Source organism: Prinia subflava, chromosome 1 (assembly GCF_021018805.1).
Source record: "Prinia subflava isolate CZ2003 ecotype Zambia chromosome 1, Cam_Psub_1.2, whole genome shotgun sequence".
Lineage (NCBI taxonomy): Eukaryota > Metazoa > Chordata > Aves > Passeriformes > Cisticolidae > Prinia > Prinia subflava.
In genome coordinates this window covers 66,772,390-66,797,244 of record NC_086247.1, presented here as the reverse complement: position 1 = coordinate 66,797,244, position 24,855 = coordinate 66,772,390, and the positions used below count along the sequence as shown (strand labels likewise).

General features: G+C 40.7%; 1 protein-coding gene across 1 annotated transcript in view; it reads left to right on the top strand.

The window, feature by feature from the left end:
- The first annotated feature begins 2,394 nt into the window (after nucleotides 1–2,394).
- The window catches only part of INO80C (INO80 complex subunit C), a 30,399-nt gene continuing 7,938 nt past the window's right edge, over nucleotides 2,395–24,855 (top strand). The window contains exons 1-2 of the mRNA XM_063399004.1: nucleotides 2,395–2,898; nucleotides 22,899–23,009. Coding sequence (XP_063255074.1) covers nucleotides 2,764–2,898; nucleotides 22,899–23,009 — 246 coding nt within the window. The 5' untranslated portion in view covers nucleotides 2,395–2,763. The remainder of the gene's footprint in view (nucleotides 2,899–22,898; nucleotides 23,010–24,855) is intronic.

The window sequence follows — 24,855 nt, the reverse complement described above, 5'->3', positions numbered from 1 at the left end:
AGATGGCTCCAGGCTCTGCTCAGTGGTGCTGAGCAATAGGACAAGAGGTAACAGTGAGAAACTGATGCACAGGAAGCTCCACCTGAATATGAGGAAGAACTTCTTTACTGTGCAGGTGACTGAGCACTGGAACAGGGTGCCCAGAGAGGGTGTGCGGCCTCCCTCGCTGGAGATACTCAAGAAATGTCTGGACACGATCCTGTGCCATGTTTCTGGGATGACACTGCTTGAGCAGGGAGGTTGGACCAGATGACCCACTGTGGTTCCTTCAGCCTAACCCATTCTGTGGTTCTGTAAAACATTTGGTACTGTGTAAAACTCCATTGTACTTCATATTGCTGCAATACATATAGGCCCTGGGATTTTCTAGTAAACCAACTGATAAAAATGGGTACAGATAAGAAAATGCCTGGCTAAGCACTATTTAAAAACTTTCACTGATACAGCACGTTAAGTCTCTGCATGATTCACTTGCATTAAAGATGCTCCTCTCAGTAAAAAATCCCTGTGATAAGGTATGCTTCCTATTTAATTGGGCATGCCTGGGAGCTGAGCACTCAGCATGTGCGTGGGAAAGGGATGGGACCCAGCCCTGGAAACAAGAAAAGGCTGACTAAGACAAGATCAGTGTTTTGAGCACACAGCAAAGCAGATCTGGATTTATTGAGAGACACAACTCCCCTGTGAGTCCTAGTGCCCCTGCTAATTTCACACTCAGGTCACCATTTTGAGCATGCTGTCAACTGAAGCGAGAAGAAACACAAACTGCAGAGCACACACAAGCCTGAAACACTCACGAAGGGCAAATGCAATCCAGTTTACCAGTTGGCTTTGTGGTGCTGCTGGCAGCCTGTGTGCTCAGACAGAAAGGCAGCAACTACAGTTGGGAAGGCGAATATGGGACTTGGATGTTTGTACAAGGCCCTGCTTATGCCCCAGGAAAGCAGATCTTGTCCTGCTTTTCTGCTGCATACACAGGTGCCTGGAACACAGCCTGGAAGTCCAGGCTTTTGTCTTCAACTCTCTTTCAGGCCACCTTCAAAGTTTTTGTTTTACACAGCACTGCCTGGCACCCCTACTGTGCCCAAGCTCAGTCCTCATTACAGCACCGTCTATAAACGTGACCTAATTTTTCTGCCTGAATATCAACTTCTTGGACCTCTGCCTCTCGCAAGGCATGTGCTGGGACAGGACCTCATGCAGCTGCAGCTGGAAACCTAGCAGAATGGCACTGCATAGAAGCAACTCAAACAAACATGGCAATAAGTTGACATTGAATGCAGCTGCACGCAAGCACAAAGCTCAGAAGTTTTCTCAGTCATTAAGCAGTTTAAGAACTGTGCAACATCACCTCATCACAAACCAGTTCTCTGGGGCATGGTGTAAACAGCACAGACTGCAAAAACAGCAGAGGACTGCAAAACCCTTTAGAGCACAGTCCAAATCCCCTCAAAGCTATTCAGATACGTTTCTCCAGTGCAAAATTATTCCAGATTCCAAGAAGAGGAAAAACCACTGGACCAGGCCACTAACCACACCAAAACATTGTAGAAGCAACCAAATTTTAACAGTACAAATTACCCAGACAGGCAACCATTATCAGCCAGATGTAGTTATAGTCTGAAATTTTTAATGTTAATTGTAATAACTTGCATCTTGAAAGGTTACACAGTTAGAATCACAGAATTGTCAAGGTTGGAAGAGATCTTTAGCATCATGAAGTCCAACAGTTAACCAGGCACCATCTCTGTAACCCCTACACAACATCATGCAGTGCCAGATGCAAGCACTTCTTACACACTTCCAGGGATGACTCCACCACATCCCTGGGAAGTCTATTCCAATGCCTGACCACCCAAACAGTGAGTTTTTTCTTCCACTAGCTAATCTTAATCTCCCCTGTCTCATCTTAAGGTCACCTGCTCTGGTCCTCTCTCTGCAGTGACGCTGGAAGAGCCAGACCCCACCTCACTACAGCCTCCTTCCAGGGAGTTGTTTCAGCTCAGCGTGGCCCATCACACTGAGCGCTGGTTCTGCTTCTCAGAGCTCAGCACCAGAGAGCTGAAGGGAGCTGAAGGGAGCAGTTAAACCTCTCTCTGCGGATTTTATCGTGGCAACTGGGAAAAACCACACATATGAGACTTGCACACCATTCTCATCGCACGAAGACTTCCCACATAAACTTTCTCTCTCCTTTCTCAGGCTTAAGACCTGCCACAGGCAGCTTGCAGTGTTTACATGGAGCACAGAGCTCCAGCGCTGGCACCGCGTGGAGACAGGGCCCCGTGTCCCAAACTACAGCCTGTGTTCAGCTGCTCCCGCAGCTTTTTACTGCTCACCTCCCAAACTGCTGCAAAGACCTCTGTGCTATAAATAACTCTAACCCAGCGCCTTTTCCAGTCCCGCTCACCCTCTACGGCGAGGAACCCCACACCTCGACACACTTTGCTACCTCCCACGCACACGGGCTACCCCGGGGCCAAGACTGTCCCCGCAGCCAGCTCCCTGAGTAAGGGTCCGCGACACCGCAGAGCAACGAGGAGGCGGCAGAGCCGCTTCCTACGAGGCTCGCCCCCGGCGCGGCCGCTCCCAGCTCGAGGCCTCACAAGCGCCGGCCAAGCCCCGCTCGGCCTCGGCCTCCCCGACCAGGCCCGGCCGGGGGTGGCGGAGCCGCGCCGCCGCCACTGCGCATGCGCGTCCGCAGCACCGCCACGGCCGCCGGGGAGGGGGAGCGCTCCCGGGCCGGGCGCGGAGTGGGGCGGCATGGCGAGCCTGGTCCCCGCCGCCGCCTCGTCTCCCGCCGGCGCCGCGTCCCGCAGCAAGAAGCGCCCGGCGAGCCCGGGCACCGGCGGCGGCGCCGCCAAGAAAAAGAAGGCTACGGCGCCTGGCGGCTCGCAGGTAATGGTGAGGGGGGGCGGGCAGCGCGCATGCGCGGTAGCGGGCTGCCTTTCCCCGCCCTTTCCCGCCGTGCGGGCAGCGTGTCCCGCGGCCCCCGCCCGCCGGACTGTCCCCGCTCCCGGTACCCGCGCGAATCCCGGGACGCGCCGCCTCCCCGGCCCCCCTGCCTCCTCCTCTCCCGTCCCGCCCGTGGCCGCGCTGGCGCTGCCGAGCCCGCGGCCGTGTCCCTCGGGCCGGCGGGGCCCCTCAGAGGTCGGGGTCGCCGACTGTCGGGCCTTCCTTCATCCCGCTGCGGCGTGGAGGGTGTTTCCTCTCCCCTCCATGTGCACAGCGGGACCGGTGATGTCGTTCTCCCCCATTCCCCGACCGAATGAGGCAAAGCTTAAGCGGGATGCCGTGGAAGCTGCGTTTGTGACCACGGAGATACCGTGTGTGGTGACACAAGTGTGCGGTGACACTTCCTGACCGAGCCGCCCCGCAGGTCACGGTTCCTGAGCCCGTCTCCAGCAGCGGCTCTGTACGTGAGGGTGCGCCCCGCCTGAGCTCCGTGCGCACCCCAGAGTCACAAACCTCTGACCCTGCGTCATGCTGGTTTTAGTGTGAGGCAGCTGCGCTGTCACGGAGGAGGGACTAGTGCTGGACAGAGCACAGTTCAGCAGCTGCTGGATCTGCTGTGTGCTGTGCACATGGCCTTCTCTCAGTTGGAGTAAGTGGAGAGAAGATTTACACGTGAAATGAAGATGTAACCTCAGAGCCTGGGTTTTGGGGAACAGTCAATCAGAAAGGGAGAATGGCTGTTAATGTCAGTTTGTCCTAAACTCCAACCCTCCATGTCAGCAGACAGTGCAGCCTCATATTCTGCATTGTGTGACACCAGCACCCATCCCTAGTTGATGTCATCTGCCTCTTGATGAGGTGTAGCTCACACCATTATAGAAATAAGCAATCACTCAAATCATTCTGGTTTTCATCCACCTCTTGATGATGAGGTAGCATCTCATGCTCCAAAATTAATTCCTGGAAGATGTTCAGGGTCAGCATGCATATGATATCTGTATAGACTTCAGATGCTGTTATGTCTTGTATTACTTCTTCTAGAAAGATTTTGGTAGCTGCAGTGGTCAAAAGAGGGTTGGAAAAAATGGCGTACTCCTTTCTTCCCCCTAGAAATGATTCTTCCCAGTAATATTTCATGAGCTATAACAGTGGCATAACTACTAAGTTTGCCCTGCTGCCAGTTGGGTTGCTTGTTTTCACACGAGCCACCAGATCAGGGGAGTGCTTATGCATTTTTTACCAATCTTCTCTCCAGGCGAATGAAAGCCATCATGCACGCATGAGAGCACAGACACAAACTCTTCCTCGTTTGAGTGATGCTCTTGTTTTCACCCCGTGGCAGTTACATGGTTTCTTTTCTGGTGGGCTTATCCTAGGACAGGGAGTGCACACCATAGTGCTCAGTGTCACTAACAAACTGCACCACAGCTGGGAAGAATTACTGCCTGACATGATCGTGTCTGACAACTTCTTCAAGGTGTGACAGAGATCATGGTCTGGATTTTCCAGTGTGGAGCAGTCTGCTTTGTGCATGCATGTGTGTGTGTACACAGATATAAAGCATTATATATTGATATAGAACTTAAATGTATATAAAATAATTTATGCTTAAAAGACTTCCCCACACCCTTCAACCTCTAAAACTGTTTTCCAAAGTTCACACCAAAGTTAAGCTTGCAGACAGCTTCCAGTGTTATGAGACAATCCATGATTTCTTACTCAAACTGGGTTTCAACAGTGAGTGGTAAACAGTTTTTGTAATTCTTCTCACAAGTCATTTCAGTGGAGAAAGAAGTAATTTCTCAACACTGTCCAAGTCATCCTATGCATTCATTGACTTCAGCAGTGCAAATCAATCCCACAAGGAAAAGAAAAAAAAAAGCCTCAGAAATTGAGTAACCTCAGGAAAGTGACAAGAAACAGCTCATTCTAGCAATCTCATTCAATGCTGCTGGCTAGCTCAGAAGCAAGCCAGTTCAAACAGAAATGAAATGGGGGCTCTGCATGTCTTGAGTTAAAAATGTTGATTATGCCAGAGCTCACCAAAACGTATCATGCCATAGCTCAGCATTAAGTGGTTTGTATTTTAAGTAAACTGACATTATTTTCTTGGTTAACTAGCAAACTGCAGCTATGAGAATCCCTACTGGGAGGTTTAAAACTACCTGCAGGGGTCAACTTAGATCTGGGGATGCCCTGTTGTATTAAGTAGTAACTTCTGCTGAGAACCTTGTACTGGCCTATGAGCAAATACACTTCACATTGTGCCAGCTGTGAACATCCCCACATCTCTGATTCCATCTTGGTGAAATTAAACAAAAAAGGATTGTTATTAGTTTTGCAAATCACATACTTTTTTTTCTCTTGCATGCTCTATGTCACAAGCAGCTGTCACAATGCTCACCCTGAAAGACACGCTGGTCTGGTAAAACTAAATTTCAAGAATGTGTTCATTATTTTGTACAACAAATTTGCTTAAGCATAGGAATTGTAATCAGCTAGTTTAAGTAACTGTGTATATCCTACAAGAAGGCACAATTATCACACAGCATACAGATTTTTATAAATCCCATTTTGATTTTCTTTCTCCAACACGTGAATTGCTACTTTCTCTAAGATATACCTTAGGAACATTACCAAAAAACATTCTTCATTTTTTTTTAGAGCATTATGCTAATAACACCAAGGTCGTGGGTTCAGCTCCCATATGGGCCATTCACTTGAGAGCTGGAATTGATGATCCTTGTCAGTCCCTTCCAACTCAGAACATTCTGTGTGATTTGTGTGAGTTACCGGACCCAAAGGTATTGAGTCATATTTGTTTTGGAAGCACATTGCTCTTGGGGCTTGTCACTCATGTCTACAGAAGGAGACACATCTGAGACACATGCTTTTTGGACATAACGCCTGTTTAGCAAATATAATATTGAAAGTGAGTTTACAGGAAAGCATGATTGCAAATTGGTTACTTCACTTTCATCAGCATTACACAATTATTCCTCCCATGCTGTTGTGCCACTGTGAAATACCTCAGTCTTTCCTGCAGCCATGTTGAGGAATATTATGTATATTAAATGGTAACATTAATGTGTCAAAACCAGTGCTATGTAGTGATTTACACAGCACCATTCCCTTAGATATCTCTGCCCAGTGGTTCCCAGTAGCTGCTGATTCAGCTCCATCCCTGGCTCTTGTGCAGACTTGTTTCCAGGTCTACTGTCTCATTAATTACTGTCACTTAACCTGGGATAGAAGCTTTGATACTGATTTTAAAATCCCACCAGTTGCTCTACCTTAATGTTCACACCATTATTTTTATAAATTATACTACAGCAGAAGCTTTTAAAAGAGTATATTCCAGATCAAGATGTAAGCAATGAAGTAAAATGCTTTTCCGTGACAGCTAACAATCTTTAGAGATGGAATTTGCAGTAAGATAGGAGAATGATTTGGAAAAATGTTTCTGGTTTTATCACAGGAAAAATTAATGATTGGAAATATGCTAAATAATGTGGTAAATCTAAATTTGCTTACATTAGTTGTGAAATAACTTCAGACTTAAACTGCTGATGTATTTATATTGATTTTATCTATAATACTATTGCAGCAGTACTACTGGTGTGTCTACTTAATGCTTTCTGTATTTGTCATTCTATGCTTAAAACCAAAGACTATACAACAGTGTTAGAAAATAAAATCAAAATGGTTTAGTTAGTATCCTGTTAAATAAACCCTAATGCAGCACACAAAAATAAATGGAGTGACTCTGATACAATTAGAACTCCATTTTTATTTTGAATGTGTCTATATTATGATGTTTTTATCTCATAAATTGAAGATCATCAGATTTCACAGTTCTGATAGACAGCTGTAAGCTCAACAAGTGGACTTAAATATATACATATTAACATGGTTACTGTTATGTAGTCAAAAGCTGCCCACTAAAGGCAGGGAGCTTATCCTAGTACGTAAACAGCACAGAATTTGACCCTAAACATCAGTAAATGTAATAAATTCTCCTGTTATGCTATTTTACCCAGCCTAGCACTCTTAGCAGGAAACCATCAGATCAATTTAAAAATAACTTTTTTTTTAAAAGAGCCCAATTGATCTGGCTGTTATCTGAAAATCAAGGTTAGGGTGAATGAGTTTAACTATAGAATTGGCAAGTACCACTACTGTTACTGAGCTGAGCTGCTGCTGTCACCATGTTCTGGGACAACCTCTTAGGGGACCTCCTTCACTGTGACAACTTTCTGAGGGAAAATTAAAAACTACCTACTTACCACTTCACCCCTTGTTTACTGCAGCCAGTATGATACCAAACTTATTCTAATTACTTTAGTATTATTCCATGTTAGACTTTCTGCTACAGAGAAGCATGATTCTCATTTGTAGTTGGAAATTAAATAAATTAGTAATGTTTCTCACCAATCCACCTGCCCTGAAAGACAGAAATAACCTGACACAGCATACTAGTAGGGAGATATAAGTACATATCTATTTGCCACTTTATTAAAAAGCTATCATGTCATTATGCTCTACACTACACTTTTTGTTTTAAAACTTCTCTTATCCTGTGAGATTGTAACCAAAAATACATTAATTTAACCAGTGAAGCAGTACCAGTCTGAAGGTACTGCTTGCCTGGAAAGATACCTTTAAAAGATACAATGTGTTCCCACGGGGTGTTAATTCAAACCTAATTAAATCAATTTAAATGACACTTCCATCGGAGAAAATACAGATACCATGATACATTGCAGGTGATTGCTAGTTACTGATAAAAACTGCCAAGGTGAGTTCTTCGAGTTCAGCCACTTGCACAATTACACCAAACCCTACCCAAGAGTTTTGGCTCTTACAAAACTAGCAGCCAGTTCAAAACCCATTGCCGTACCCTAACGAGTTTTAGCAGGCAGCATTTCAGTTGGCAGAGCTGTCCCACACGTATGAATCTACTCTGGCATCACAGTGTGTGCCACCAGACCACAGAGCACTGAAAACCCCCAGACCTGCAGTTCTCGGGATGGAGCTCTCAGAGGGTCATGGCTTGTATCTAATCCTTTCAGACTCCTCACCACAAAGATACTTTCTGCAACAAAGCTGATAGTGAATAGCTGGAATACTTTTCCCAAAATACATCTTATTTTCAGGCAGTCCACTAAAGAGAAATGGGATTATCCCAAAGCACCCGTTTTTGTGACTTGCACATTTGAAGTTAAATCTGTTAAAGAACCAGAATCCCTCCAGTCCCTGATGGGGAAAAATGGTAATTAAAACACAAAAAACAGATTTTCTGCAGAAATCTGGCAAAATTTATGTGTGTTTTAAGCTTAGCTTTATTTTTAAAAAGGAATTGCTTTTATAGAGCAATCTAGGTTAAAATGGAAACTGTCAAAACAGAGCTAAGAATTAACTTTGCTTGACATTTATCAGATTTTGAAGGCTTCAGATGATCTGTAATCATAAAAGTATGTGGATTTCTAAACCAGACTATGCCAATCTCAGAGAATTACCTACCTCCCCCAACCAAATGTGAATAGATTTTAGTTTTAGAGTAAACACAGATGTGTTATGTTGTAGGAAGGCAAAAAAAACCATATTTGTGTTGTCTTTTACTATGGGCCTCAGTATGCTGGCATCATGGGTTTTTTACCCTTCTTCACTTATGCTAGCAGACAATTTTAATCTCTTCTTTAACTAGCAGAAAATGAAGTCTTACTATGATCACATCTAATTTCAGGATTTATAATAAACATGCAGGAAACTTAGCAGACTTAATAAAGATGGTTCACCACTTCTATCATAAGGAGATAAAATAGGATAGGTTATTTTTTTGAAGGAGAAAGAGCAATCTAAAACACCTCATACATGTACTTTAGCATGAAATTTTCTCTGAGAGGTAGTTCCCCTAAAAAAGTGATCTCAGAATCCAGTTAGTGCTGTAGAAGGCTCAGATTAACAAAAGAAAATTTGCAGTAACTTAACTGTTTAGATATTGCAGGTTTGAAGAGGTGTTAGACTATTTTTCACATTTTTCTAAAGTGCAATAATTGTGTTTGGTAGTAACTTCAGTTTTTGCCGCAGCAAGACATTGATAGTTATATCAATTATATATTATATCCATGTATTCAATGTGTTTGTTTTGGACTAGAAAGGCTAATATTAATTTATTGGCCAGGGAGTGTTGTGAACACATTTTTCAAACATTGCAAGGAAACAGAATGTAGAGATTGGCTGTTTATTTAAACCTGCAGGAAGCCATAAAAGCTGTGACACACTGTTTGAAGTAAACCTGGCCCTGACACAAGAATTCCTATCCATAAGCAGCATGTCTCCCCTCACTGCAAAGCACACCTGCAACTTTAGGAGGCTCAGTTAGGCAAGTGGATTCAGTTCTCATTATCGGAGTCCCAGTCTCCTCCTATCTCCTTCCCTCTTATCCACCTCCACAAGTCTCAGCTGCATGCTCCTGCTGCCTGCATCGTGCCAGCTTTGGCTCTCTCCCTCACCCAGACCTGTTCCTGCTGACAGGTCAGCAGTCAGGACTCACCAAACATTCCCCCCATCCTAAAAGCTGCATTGCCTTCTGCTGCACTGGTGAACTGGACTGATCCACAGGGAAGTCTAACAGCTGTGGGGTGTAGCACAAAGAAGAGGCACGATCAAGTGGCAAGGAAAACCACTTTTCCATTACAAGCAATCTACTTCATGAGCTTATGTACTCTTAATTCCAGATTTCATTAGCTGACTGTAACAGACTAAATGAAATGCTCAATCCAGTGTCCCTGCCTGCAGGAAGGCCTGGAAAGTAACAGCTTCAGCTGTCATATTGCTCGTCTGTCAGCCTCCAAGTCCCTCAGCTGATTCCACTAACTGTGAGATGCCACCAAAATAAGCTATCAAGAAATATGTACTAGTCCTAATTATACTTCCCCCTGAAGATTTAGGCAACTCGTTCTACTTGGGATTCAGAACCATGAACATCTGCCTTTTTGAAAGCAGGTGTTAAATCCTTTCCTTCAAAAGTAGAAGCACACTTACACACTGATACTTGCTTTTTATATCATCTGTCCTTACAACTGCTTAATCTGTCCTCCACTTGAAGTTACCTGTTCCTGCCACTGTCTGAAGGGATTCAAACCCTCTTTTTCCCAAGCACACCTTAACCACTGGGCTAAAAGCAGGTCTGGTGTGGGAGTGTGGAAAGGTGTTCTCCTCTACAGCCAAGGATGGAGGTTTTCTCTCCGTTCCAAAGAGAACAAATCCATAGTTTGGTTTTGCACGTGGTTTTCAGAATGGTCTGTTTATGTATTTTAGGTCTTTATTTCTGTTACATTTTGTCTTATGATAATTTTAATACAGAATACACAGTTCTGCAAACAGGGATCAGAAATAATTTCCTTTCTAAACTCTGGACAAAAAGGGAAATAATCATGCCATCTAGTAAGATGTGTTTATGTTGTAATAAAAATGCAATACTGTTAATTCAAGAAACAAATTTGAAATGGATAGAAGGAAACTCTTTTGTGAGTAATACATACTTACACTGTAGCAGAGGCCATCATTTTGGGAGGGGTCAATATCTGTGGCTACAAGTCTTGTAATTGTCCTGTCCCAGGATGTAAGTACTGGTTGACTCAGGAAGAAAAATTGTGCTTGCTTAGAAGACCCTGCTGTGGATAAGGAGCGTTTTTGAGAATTAAAAGAGAAAATTCTTTTATAGAGCATTGTAGGCCATAGCTGGAATTTACCACATGAAAAGAGATTCTTAGTATCATATTTGCCTTTTTGTCATTTATTAAACAGAGAAATATGATTTGTTGTGTATCATATGTCCTTAATTTTCAATTAAACACACAAAATCCCATGCTTCTGTCTACAACCTACCTAATACGTGTACTACATAAAATCTGATGTAACTAAACAAGGTAGCTCATTCTGGAAACATCCACAGGTCTAGAGGTGAAATCTTCTACACAGTTTTAAGCAACTTAGGTTTTTGAGTTTCTGCCCTTGGAGTGCTGACATGCTTGTAGCTTTACTTACCCCGGTGTTCATAAGGATGCAGTGTGCTTATCATGACAGCCTTATTTATTGCTTCCTCAGATTTTTACTTTTCTGAGTTAATGAAAGAACAAGAAGAAAGGCAGGAGAGGCTGAGACACCTATGATAGTTTTTGCATAAATTAGACAAGGTTTACAGGTATGGCTAGTGTCACTTAAGCAGTACAACTGGAAAACTCAAATTTCAGGCATTTAAGTCTTTTTTCATATTTTAAAGTGAAAAGCAGCTTCCCAAGCTAAATACAGAACTACTGCTTAGAGTTTGGTTAGATATGAATCAAGGACACCATATTTGAAGAAAAGGTTATTGGCATCTCAGGAGTATAGGGGATGTTCATCAGGCAAGGGAGAAAGTATTGTGGAACAGTCATCTTGTAGGATAAAGGTGGAGAGAGTTAAAACTCTAGGAAACTGTGTGAAAATCACGTGCCATAAAAAGTCTTTCTGTTGAGCCTGTGGTGTATTGGTATGCAGTCTATACAGAAGCTTCTCTCAATTTTCCAGATAAACAGGTACATTCAGTAAAAGATGTCTAAAAACGTTGTTACATTTCTGCCCTGAAATCATCAGGACTACAGCAAAATACTGCTGAATTGGAACATGCAGAAATTAGGGCAGTAATTAATGTGAGTTATATGACTGCTTATGACCAAAAGAGCTTTTTGTTACTAAAACCAGTATTTTCTATTTTATGAGATATTGATTTCCAGCCTGGGAGATGGAGAGCTGCACAGAGAGTTGTGCAGTCTCTGTGCTTGGAAGTGTTTGGGGCCTGTTGGGGCAAAGCCCCACAAATCTAGTCCAAGGTCAGTTGTGACCCTGCTTTGAGCAGGAGGGGAGCTGGGGACCTCTGAGAGCCCTTCCAGCCTCAGTGACTCAGTGTTGCTGTGTCCACTTCCAGATGCCAGATTATGTGTCTGAGATGGGTGTGTCCTCTCCCTAAACAAACAGTCCTCCACTCCTGGTATAGGCAGGTTCAAACATGAAAATTACCGCAAAAATCAACGACTACATTTAGACAGTATTAAGTCTTCCTAGACTGTAACAATGGTTATTGTTTTAGTAGAACTGCTCTTCCCTTGAAAGGATAGGACAATGGTCTGACAGCAAAATCAACTGGTAAAGTCAACAAACTGGAGTAGAAGAAGGTCATTTTTCCCTGATGTATGCACAGTGTGTTCAGGCCTCTCAAACCAAAGTACTAATCTGGAAAGGCCTTAGTCTTTAAGTTGATTTTCTTTACATAGTCTAGAACTAGAAGTGCTAGTTTTAAGTCTCACATTAATGACCTTGAATTTTCTCAAGTCGGAATAATCCATTTTCACCTGAATTTTTGTTAAACCTATTTGTTGCACTCCTTTTTTACAGATACAGACCTGCCCTTTTTATCCTTGTCATTTTTTTTATCTGTCCAAATGGTATTTTTTTATTTGCTGAATAATTCATTGTGGGAAATGTCTTAAAGTAGGATCCTGTTAAACCCACCACAAAATGTTAAATACAATGTTTCCCTCTCACCTACAATTGTGGATGTGATACCAAAACTTCACTAATTCTAATTTAGTGGGAAGTCAAGCCTTTTAATAGTTCTGTTCTATTTCAAGCAACAAAAGCAGTTAGGATAGAAGTTTATTTGAAAACACTGAACTGTCTGGCACTTTTCAGATCTGCTGCAGTTCCTCAACTTCAATATATGGTATCAGGGTGAAGTGCCACAGAACTTGCATAGCTGAGTAAACAACCACCTACTTGTACAAATGTTTCTGCAGAAATATATCAGAAATTTGCCTTCAAATTAGCTCTACCACACAACTCTCTCTTCCCTTTTCCTCCTGAGCTGCCTCAAAATAGCCTACAAGAGATACTTATATTACCTTATTTTCATCTAAATTAGAATTTGCCATATGTTTATTTTGGCTCAGTTGTCAGGGTTTATTTTTTTCCTTATCCAGTTAAATGTAGGTATCCATAGGAAAATGCACCTACACTTTTGCTGAGTACAGGAGACTGGTGTGCTATTCGAAGTTGGAATGGTTGGTAGTGAGTTTACTAGCTAAAGGAATGTGAATGCACTCTTCAGGGCATACACAACCAGATTTTTTTTTTTGGTCCCATAATATGAGACAAACAATAAAGATGACAGATTTAGCTTGAAGAATTTTTAAATCTAAGGTATAGTTTCTTTTCTTGTCTTCTTTAAAAGACCTTTGGAGCATCTGATAAAATTACTGTTCTCTGATACGTTATGCCTTTGATAAGTCTTTGAAGGTTTGTAGGAAGAATGTTTTTATTCTCAGTTCCTGTAGCATTGCAGTTTCACAGATCAGTGTCCTAACCTTTGTCTTTCTGACATGGTGTTTCAGTATGGCAGTCTTAAGTACCTGTGCACAAATGGAAAAACCTTCTTCTAAAGTAAGTTTAGACTGCAACGCACCATGGCAGACGTAGTGTGGTTAGCAGAAATGAAATAAAAGTAGAAATTTTATATATTTAAAGTGACCAGAAAGGATCAAGTGCTAAAATGTGCAAAAAACAGGGAAAATGCAAAAGTAAAGTTTTGTTTTCTGTATTGGTTTACCTGGTAGTCCATAACATTTTGAAGGTAAAATTTAACTCATCTAATTCAGGTGTGTTTTTTCCTAAGCAAAACAGATAGAGTAGGAGCTCTGAAAGATACATCCTGCTTTCAGTTGAAACTATTTAATTGCATTTTCTTGAAGAAATGTAGTTTTATTTTTCTTTGTTACTCAAGTGTTCTTTCTCATCAGAACGGATAATATTCTTCAGAATAAACTACAATCAGGAAACTGAGGGTTTTTTTTTAGTTTTTTCCCAGAATGAAATGACTCTCCTATCAATCATTGGAGCCGATAACTTTTTGCTTTCCTTGTCCTTGCTTCAGTCACGTGTAGATGAATGGACTTAGATCCTGCTTCTGCCTTGGCTGAAGGCTGTTCCTGGCGCAGGGATTCTGGGACGCTCCCTGAGCACAGCCTTACAATGCACATGAGCATATTGTAATCCTCCACTCTTTTCTCCACAAGTGCTTTGACCTTAACTGTTCTGTAGCAAATGATGTATTTTAAACTTTAAGATGCAGTTTAGCCAAAGTCCTTGACTGATTTTTTCTGCTAGAGAAAGGAACATACTGGCAGTTTTTTTATAAAAATTCAATTGTGATTTACTGTAGTCTTTTTTGCTAGTATGCTTCCATCCATTTTCAGTCTTAAAGCCCATCAATTTAGAAGACTTTTTTTTATTTAGAGGGATCAAAATATTCTGTTAGCTGAGCTCACTCTTACCCTTGATGAAAGTATGACCCAACATGTGCTTTTGGATTCTAAATATATTGGAAGTTTTAGCTCTAGGGCCACTTCAGCAATGCCATTCAGCTTATGCTTATGAATTTGTCCAAGTTACAATTTTCTTAATAAAGAAAACTGTCAAACTTTATAAACAAGGAGTAGTCCCAATCCACCAAATGAAATCTAAAAGTGAGAGATCCCTTGCAATTATTTAAGCTGAAGGGAGCTTTGTGGCAAATGCAAATTAAACCAAGCTTTTCTGGGATAGTGTGAAGCTATTCACAGTTGTGTCCCAATTACATTTTATTTGAGGCTTTTCCCCACAGGAAATAGTAATTTTTTTTTCCTTTAAATATCTGTAAGTTATAAAACTTTGCCTATCACAGTACTTACAAGTTTTTAAATGGGAAAGCATGTTTGGCATTTAAAATCTCTTGAGAATAAATCCAGACATTTTAGTGAGGCTTGTTCATATTTTTCTATGTTTGACTGTTTAATAATTTTGAAGAGGAGAAAGTGTACTTTAGGTTTTTTTGTTTTGTTTTGTTTTTGTTTTTTTTTTTAAGTGAGCAGTATCATTATGAAAGGAGATCTTTTGTCATGAAATTGCAATGTCTTTTTCCCTCAGGTTTTTAAGAAATGCTTGAGAGGTGGGGAATGTAATTAAAATCTTATTCTCCCTTTGGTTGCATTTTTAATTTTGAATTCTAACCCTCACACATCATAATAGAGCTTTGCATTAGGGTGTTTTATACCTCTATCAAAGTGACTAAAGTAATTAGTATTTTATACATTTTGGTAAGTATTTTGTCACTGAAACCACCAGTGCAGGTGAATGATAATGTTTTGAAGCTCAGGCACTGACAGGACCCTAAATGAGAAAGTCGCCTTTTAATCAAGAGCACTTGAGTCTATGGTATTGAAATGCCCTACAGAGAGCATGGAAAAGCCATCCATCACTTTGTGACAGTCCAATCTTTTAGTGCATGAGTAAAATTTTATTCAGCCTTTCTGAGGCAGTTGGAATGTGAGATGTTTAACTTGCCTCAGAGCAGCAGAAGTTCGAAAGCATAATATCGAGATTGCTATCTAGGCAGCTTATGTGTCTTTATGTATTATCTTTATTTATTTAAATTGCAATTGAAGCATTTTCCATGTCCTGCTTCAAACACCTTCCCCCATACTCTCATATACACAACAGCACAGATTATATCTGAATTTTAGTCATATGTTTGGAGTTAATTTGCACAGTTGACTAACTCTTGATGCTCGGTGGAAATACTCAGCAGTCAGAGTGAAAGAGCCGCTGCTTTAGGAAATGCAGGTTTTGTAGCTCTTGTACAGGTAAGCAGTTTGACACGTGACTCCGAAATCCTCTGGGAAATGTTAGAAGTGCACCTAGTGATACATGTACTTGGAATTGTAAACTATTATTATATAGTCCAACAATCTAATTTCAAATTCTGTGTTGTTATGTTTGTTTTTAACAACCCTCTTTCAGCTTTCTTTATAAGTGAAAACAGCAGTAGCATCTGAGGACGATGTGGTAATTTAAGCAAAAATATTTTTGTTGTCAGGACTTTAAGATATTTACTTGTGGTGTCAGTGGAAGCAGAAACCTACACCAGGACCCTTGTCTTTTAAGATGAGTTGACAGTGATAAAACCCCCTGACTTAGAAGGATTTATTCCCAAATTAAACTGTATACACAAATGACTTGCCAACCCTAGTAGCTGCTTGAAATCGGAGAAATTATCTGCACTCTACTTAATAGCTGGATACTACTCAGGATTTTGTTTTTTTCAAGTAAATTCAGTTTTTCAGTGCCCTGTGGAACAAAATTTGCTGTGAATGTGCAAGATTAGGGGCTTTTTTTTTTCCTTCTTGGCATTTGAATATTTTTAAGCTGAACTATTTTTTGTCCTATGCCAAAATAAGGTAGGACCTTCTGTGAAGGGAGAACGTTCCTAAAACACTACCATGTACCTGAATGCTGAGAGAGAAAAGGCTGAGGGAATTGTACTGGGCTTCATTTCAGTGAGTGGAAAGGAAGAGGGAAGAAGTTTTTCCTGCTGAGTTCAAGAACTAGTTAAATGCAACCAGATGAGGAAGACACATCTTCATGTCTTACTGAAAAAGTCCTTCCAGCAAACCCTTCTGTCACAGACATGGATAGAGTTCATCTTGTTCTAGACAGTGCTGTTTCTTCAGTCCTGCATTGTTACTGAGTCTTTAGTAAGTTTGCTTTCAGAAATATGCCATGGTTATAATGTTGGCGATGAGAAATTTTTTAACCATCATTTTAACTTGAGCTTAAACACGTCTAATTCTGACACCTTTCTCACTGAATTATTCCCAGCAAAGTAAAGAGCTGCATTTTTGTCTGCCAGAGGGTACGTGTTCAAGATTTAATGGCCCCTGTCATGTCATCATGCAAAGTTAAATGATTTAAATATTCAGAATGTGCAAGGGCCCGGGCCAGCCTTGTTACAGTGAGAGCTAATATATTAATCAAACAGCTTAATATATGTTCCAGTATGAGCAGTATCAGCTGGCACTCTGTTAAATAGCTGACATTCAGGATCTACTCCCAATTTTAAAAAGTCTGCTCATATAATCGCTGCTGTCATCTAGTGACATTCGTGCTCTGTTTCCTCATGGCATTCTCACTCACAGTAATTGTCTGCTAGTGAAAATACAGGTATTATCCGTCGATTTTATAAATTACCATTTTCTTCCCTGGCTGCATGCCAGAGCTCTGTCAGGATATCACAGAACTTAGACACAACCAAAAGCCAAGTAAGTTCCTACAAGTTGGATATTGCTGCTTTAAAAGTAACCTACTACAGGAATAATTAGACACGCACCATTATTGAAGCTGAATTAAAGCAACATTGTAGTAGTATTGTGATTATGAAAATCAGCTGCCAGAAGAAAGTAAAAGTAAATTAAACTATTTATTGAATTTCACATAGGTTGAAGACAAGTGGGTTCCTCTGTAAACTGGGTGCTTGGGGCCAGACCCCTCTAATTACTTATCTTTCAATAGTGACACACAACACCCTCATCATCACTATCAGACAAAGCCAGCATTTCAGAAATACTGCATGCAGAAACAAAACCAAACCAAAACCCAACATGTGCAATCACCTTCACCTACAATTCCTCTACTCAATATATTGTCAAAACGAATGAATTAATGATTTGCAGGAAACAGGGAGAATCAATGTTTTCAGTATTGTTTTTGCATCCTTAAATTATAAACTCCCTTTCCAGTTTTCATAGAATTTATTTATGCATTTAAGTTTTGATTACCAACACACTGTTCGGTTACCTTCTGGTTTTAAGTTTTGTTTTAGCCTGTAAACTGTTAACACCTAGTGAAACTGGCCACTGATGGTCATAATGTATTTTCAGTGATGTGCAAATCCATTCTTTTTCTAAGCCATGACATGCATGGTCTGCAGTGACAAGATGCCAGAAATGCATGTATTTACATTTTTGACTTTATGTTTCATATTTTCATGTTTTTTTTATACATAGTAAAATCCTATTAGTCTAAAAATAATAAAAAAGTTATAGAATATAATCCGAAAGTAAATAGGTAAGAAATTTTACTTCAGGATATATCAGCTATTCTGATATATACTGATGTTCCACACTTTTAATTCTCATGGGGGGAATTAATAAAAAAAAAAAAAAAGAAAAAAGAAATTATGAGTGAAACAAGAACTTCCATAATAAGCTAATTTCACCTGGTATTTAGTGCCATTGCAGACATCCATCCCAAACCCCACAATGCTGATTCCACCTAGAAACAGCCAAAACAAAGAAATCAGCTTCCATGGTCTACAAGTTTCTGCTTGTCCTCTCTCAATAAAACCAGACAGATGGCACAGTCTTTGAAAATCAAGTGAAAACATCTGCGGTAGGGAATTTGGAGCAAAATATGTACGAAAAATTAATAGATCCACCAAAACCTAATTCTGAAAGTAGCATGTGAATAGGCAGCCTCCAGTGTGTTTTCTCCCAGCACAGACAGTATATACAGCAGGGTCCAAACTAGGCTCATTCCTGGGGTTTGGCCTTACTTAAAAGAAACCAGTGTCAAGGTAGCAAAACTTAGGTCTGGTCCCTTCCCCAGACTTGGCCGCTCCTAAAACAAACTTGTTAGGACTCCCCAGTGTTTGCTGCAGGTTTTCAGTCTCTCTCAAATTTTTGCTACCAAGTTCTCTGCTGTCTTCTGCCCTTGGGTGATTGTCACCCAGTCCTAGGACACAACAGGGAGGGCAGTGTCCCACCCAGCAGGGATGCTTGGAATACCCGATAGATGGTCTCGTGAAAAGAACTGCAAAATAGAAGTGCATCTCCTCACTATTTCTCTCGTCTATCCCAGGAGGGATAAAGGTTGCCAACTTGCCATACTGTGGTTGTAGTTAAAATTCAGCTGAAGCACATAAACACGACTTTACAGAGGGAATAAAATTGCACAAGTGCTCCTGTAAGAAGTATTTAACCTGCTGCCTATGACTTAATACATGCCATTCCAGTCAAGGTTGCTCAATGCCTTGGGGATAGTGGGAGGAGGAGGAGAAGAACAGAGAGGGGTAACATGAGAAGAAGTGGCAACATGGACTTCAGTGGGGATTAATAGCCACAGAAAGAGGTGCTGGGAGAGTAAGAGTTACTGATAGTTACTGATGGCTTAGCTGCAGTGTTTTTATCCTCATTTCAGGTAAACCAAGCATGTTCAGCTGTACTGACGTCACATCTTCATTTTCCCATGCAAGTGTACCCTGTAAATGTAAAGCCACTCTAAAATCTTTGTTGCTATAATCTTCAACAGACTATGGAGAAAAACATACTGCTTAGTGACTAACGCAGCACAAATTCCCTGTAACCCTAGTTACATAAACTGCCATTTAAAAGACACAATTTAGTTATAAAATGCATGTTAAAAGCTACTCTCTCCTTGAAGTGTATATTGAATTCCCCATAAAGATTGTTTACAAGATCAGTTAAAAAAAAAATTTAAAGAAGCTTTTGAGCATTTCAGCCCATGGCTGCACCTTCTTTTTAGACCCACAGCAATTCACTTGAGATTATCCCAGGAGTCTGGGGGTGAGGGAGTTAGCTAAGAGAGCAGCCTGGTAGGGAAAATGTGCTGTGGATGGGCTGTGGATTGGGCAGGAAGGGGAAGCTGCCCCACACGTGACTGGGGGTTACAGCACACATTGAGCAGAGCGTGTTCCCTGGTGACAGACACTTCCTCACTGTGCTCACGACACCACCATCACTTCACAGGATACAAAGGGCATTTGAATTCTTCCTTCCTGTTTGTTTGTCCCAACATATAACAGTGAAGAATGAACTGTCTTCCAATCTAAACGACCAAGAAAACAAGCACTTTTGGGAAAGATTTGTTCAACTGATGTTAAAAGTTAAATATTACCTTTACTGTGCAGTAATTGTTCATTGAGGAATCTCTTTTCAGGCTGTAAATAATGGTTTGTTTTATCAGTGTATTATTCACTTTCAGGAAACGTGTTTTGCAGAACAAAGGTAGATCCATATCCCCTGCCTTTAAAAAACTTTTAGAAAACAAACCTGAAAAATTATATGATGTTTCCTATACTTTAAATCCTGGTGTTTAAAACGTAGGCCAGAGAGATTTGTCGGTTCTGGAGGCACTTGCAGTTTGTGGCTGTAAAGCTGCAGAGGATGTCAGCTGAGATTTGTGCAGGCTGCATGGGAAGAGCTTTTCAAAGCTCTGTACTGCCGGAGTTCACGCCTCTGTGCAATAGCACGTTATTCGGGAAGCAGTGCTTCTGCTCAACTCTTTAAAGTTTTTCCAGAAAGAAAAGCACATTAGCTGTGTGCCTCTCTGCCATGGTCCCATTGCTAAAAATCAGAGTTTTTGTACAAGCAGTGTTGAGTGAGGGAACTGGCATTCCTCTACAAGTATGTCTTTATCTCCATTCCCAGCATTTAACTGGAATCACAATACTCAGTCTTATTTGCTTCCCAGTCTGTCACAGGGCTCTGAAATCATGGTATCAGCTGCATGCCTCAGTGGTATGAAAACTGCTTTACAGCCCTGCACCCGTTGCCTTGGACAGGAAACTGCTGCTCTCAAATTGTCCATGACAGATCCAAAGGCCACTGCTGGCATTATGTCTCACTGGCACTGGAGGATGACTTGGGTGATCCCATGAACCTGATGCCTTGATGGGCAACAAACCAAAAAGCAGCAGTTGCTGCTTTAGATCCTGCTGCCTCTGCCACCAAGCAAGGGATACCAGCACCAACAAAATCAACATCTGCCCTGTAATGAGAACTAGCCCAACACTTCGCAGCTCTAATATCTGAAATCCCTTAGGAGTTGGTACAAAAAGGAAATGACATGTAGTATTTACATTCAGGAACTGTCCTGCCAGGAACAATTCCTGACTTTCCTTCCCAGTGCACCAGCAAGATTAGCACTGAATCCACACAGAAAAAAGCACCGAAGACAGTCAGGGTACTATGTAGGTATATCCAGCTGCATAAATTACAGACTATATGTATAAGGAGGTTTCTTCCCCTTTAGTATTTAGCTGTTTTTGTTTGCTGAGTCTCAAAAGTACTAGTTACTGTTTTGAGATGTTGTTGAAATACTACTGAAAGTGTGTTTCATAGAAACTGGAATACTTAGAACACTGAAGGGGCAAAAGTGCTAAAGTAATTATCTGTAGAACTGGATTTAAAACCAACCAGATGGTACCAAAGAAAACGCAAGAATGCTTTGAAGCATAAATCTGAGTGCTGATTCTTCCACTCAAGAGAATTTACACTGATAATGAGCAGTATCAGAGATAATGAATTCATGAAAAATAATCTTGTATCTCAAGTCTTGTCTTTCTCAAAGCTGACAAATGTTTGCTGCTGAAATCTGAAGTGCTGGAAGCATGCATGTACAAGAATATACTTTGAAACATAGGAACTCAGTGTATAAAGCCACTTTACTCAGGATTGATGAAGGTATTTTCTCTGCTCACTGCCACATAATGTACGTGTTTCTAAACATCCATCTGCATTTGTGCTGTTTCTCTGACAGTCACTGGCTTTTAATGTTTTCTGTCTTCAATGAAAGAGTGAAGTTTAAGCTACAGGCTTCAGTGTTGCTTCTGCTGATGTTATTATTACCTTATCCCCTGTAATATGAACTTACAGAGGACTGCATTGTTTTGAAAACAGATTATTTCTATTCATATTTTTATTTTAGTAAGGCACTAGAAACATTGCTTTTTTACTTTCTACTTCCAGTATTTAAGACCTCTCTTTGCTATGTTGAAAACAGGTACTGTAGAATGACTGAAGTATTTCCCCTAAGAAGAGTTCCATTTGCCGAGTCTCTAATCCTATAATTACTTTTGCATGTATTAAGAGTAAAAACACTTCTCCTGTAGTCACATGGAGAAGGATATGCTGAATCATGGCCTTACATAGTCTAGTTTGTAGAGATACTCCAATAAGCCACAAATAATAACAGTTCTTTTTTCATACTTAAATGAGTATTGTATCAACACAAAAGGTTTTTGCAGAAAAGCACTTTTTTCCCATAAGTATTATCTCTCTAAATGTAACATAAAATAACATTTTAACCATCTGCTCAGGAAATACTGACTTAGCTTTTAGCCAAGCTTTTACTCCAAGTAAAAAAAAAATCAAAGTATGAATTCCTATTGACTAAACGACCAAACTCAGTGGCGAAATTTGCACTGACTTCAGAGTAGATGATGATTTCAAAGAAACTTTTATGTATGTAGCATGGACTAGTTCTGGTAATGTGGAGACTTACAGGTCATTAACAAATTAAAAAGAAACAAACAAAAACCCCAACCAACCAAAAAAACCCCAGCTGTGCAGAATTATCAGAAATTGCTTAGATTGACACAACTTCTTTAGCCTTCCAGTCACATCTTTTCTGACAGCTTTTCCTGCTAAATAAACAAACCATAAAGAAAACCTAGAAAACACTAACTAGCACCCCTGTAGATTTTGTGAAGCTTGCATATAAAAATAATATATAATAAATCCTTTTTCTCAGTCCTCACTCAAGCACAGCTGGTGCCAAGGATGAAGAATAAAATGATGAATCAACTTTTCTTTAGAAAGTTGATGAAAAGCCTTTTTATAAATTTTATATATTCCTGTTAATACTTTATACAGAACATTCTAAAACAGATCCAGTGTACATTTCTGCTGTTTCGGGTTGCACATGCTGTCTTGCACTTTATAAAATGAGATGATTTCATTAATACTGCAACAAACCCCATGCAGTTTTTACTCCGTGGGCTTTGGCCACTCTATTTCCCTCCTCCCTTTTGCGTGTCAGTTCTAAATTGATTGAGAAATACTCCGTTTCATGCTTCCCCACTCTTGGCATACAACATCTTTAAAGATTCAAAAGAGATCTTTTGCTGAAGGAAGCTAAAAAGGCAACAGGTAGGTAATACAGCAGATGGCTCCATCTCCAGTTGAACTTGCTCAGAGTAACAAGTAGTAAGATTGTATTTTTTTCTGCAGAGTGCAGGTGGAGAGGCTGTGAATGAAAATAAATTTCTGAACACAGACTCCAGCACAGGATCAGTGGAAACTACTGCCAAGCCATTACCATTTAAAGATCCAAACTTTGTCGTAAGTATATTACTTTAACAACTTGAAATCTCAAATTTTTCCCATAAAAGACTAACTAGGATTCTATTTAACCATGTTCCCAGTGTAATTATTAAGAAAATAAGCTTAATAGCCAAATGAAAGGTTAGCAATTTTTAAGAAATTCACCTCGATCCATTTAACACCACAGTGTAAAGTGCACACTGTATTAACAGCATGAAAACGGCACTAGTTCAGAGGCAGAACTGTTATATTAAATGCTGGAATAGGGTGAGGAAACCTGTTAGGTGCAGGTAAGTGTGGAAGTTTTATGATATGGTATCACACAAACTACCACAGCTAGAGAGGAACAATTAATACTACGAATGTAGGAATCCCATGTTCCAGTTCTTAGTCAAGGCAGGCGGCAAAGCAGTTGAGCTGGAAATTAGCCAGAGAATCATTAGCAAATAGCATTTTGCTTCTCTTCTGATCCCTGCAACTCATAACAGATTTGTGGTGTCTTCTTCCAATCATTGCTAGATTTAGAAGCAAAATGCTCTGTGCTCCCTAGAACTCTGGCCTGCCAGCATTCAAAGTCATGTAAACACTGACAGCTGATGAAATGCAGGCTCCTAACACTCTGAAGGTTAAACTAGGAGAAGAGGTGAAGAAAATCAAGTTAGTAATGCTGGGTTTGTTTTTGATATCTTTTTATCTTGCCGTGCCAAGGCAAACCCATTGGCACACTGTACAAATGCTTTCTAGAGAAGCAAACCTCTCAGACTGCTGGTCCTAAGCCAGTACTTAGAAAGAAGGATTTTATCCCAGATTTCATTCTCCATGAACAAGATACAATATCCCTCAGCACATAACGAGTAATCGGGCAACGCACAGCTCACTAAGCACACGTTTGGCAGGGGGTATGAAATTAATCTCTGACATGTGAGTTGCTCTGCATCTGCTTTGCAGACAACTTCAGTCATGAGAGGGGCATTCACACAACCGTATACTTTGCTCACTAATCCTCCAGCAAGCACCAGCATCTTTGAGAAATGAGGCTTATTGCAAAAGCTTCTTTTGTGCCCAGAGGCATCCTATGTAGCTTCCACATAGGATTTAAAGATCCATGAGGCCCTGAGCTGATCCTTCAGTTCTTAGAGGGATGTCACCATGTCCAATGAGGCAATAATTTTGTCTGCATGCTTGAAATAATAATGAATGTACAGGGTCTTTGGCAACCGCTGCAGAAATAATAGGCAGTTATAATAAAACCCATGAAATTTTCCCCTCCAATACAGTAACTAATTTGAGAAGAAATACATTGAGTGTTAATCAGCATTTCATTGGTATAACCTGGTAATAACAATTTGGATGGATTTTTGCATCTTTCCAGCCTGATTTGCTTTAAAAGGAAGAAAATAAATCAAATAATGTCCATCTCTCTTACGTATGCCCAAGATTGAACCATTAGCTCACTGCAGAGGATAGACTTAAGAGAAGAGAAGGAGAAAGAACTGACCTTTTCCTAAATTTTCTGATTGGAATTTACATCCTTTGGCAATGGAGAAGGGGAAAAAGACTTTCTGACACTTGTGTAGAGCAATAGTTGCTGTAGAGTAGTAGCTCCACCTGTCCTAGCTCCAGCTTTTTCTGAACTTTGCTTGGTTCATTTGTGCTTGGCAGTCATTGCCTTTTCATTGTAGGTGTGTGAGGTGATGCTCAGCCCCCTTTTTAGAAGGTGTAAGTCCATATAAAAACAGAGGTTGGTTTTGAGAATACTGAACAAAAAAATCATTATGCAGTGATTTAGGGGAAAAATCATGCAATGAATTTGAATTAGTAGTATGGAAGTATATGGGGTTTCATCTCATGCTGTAGCAGTCTC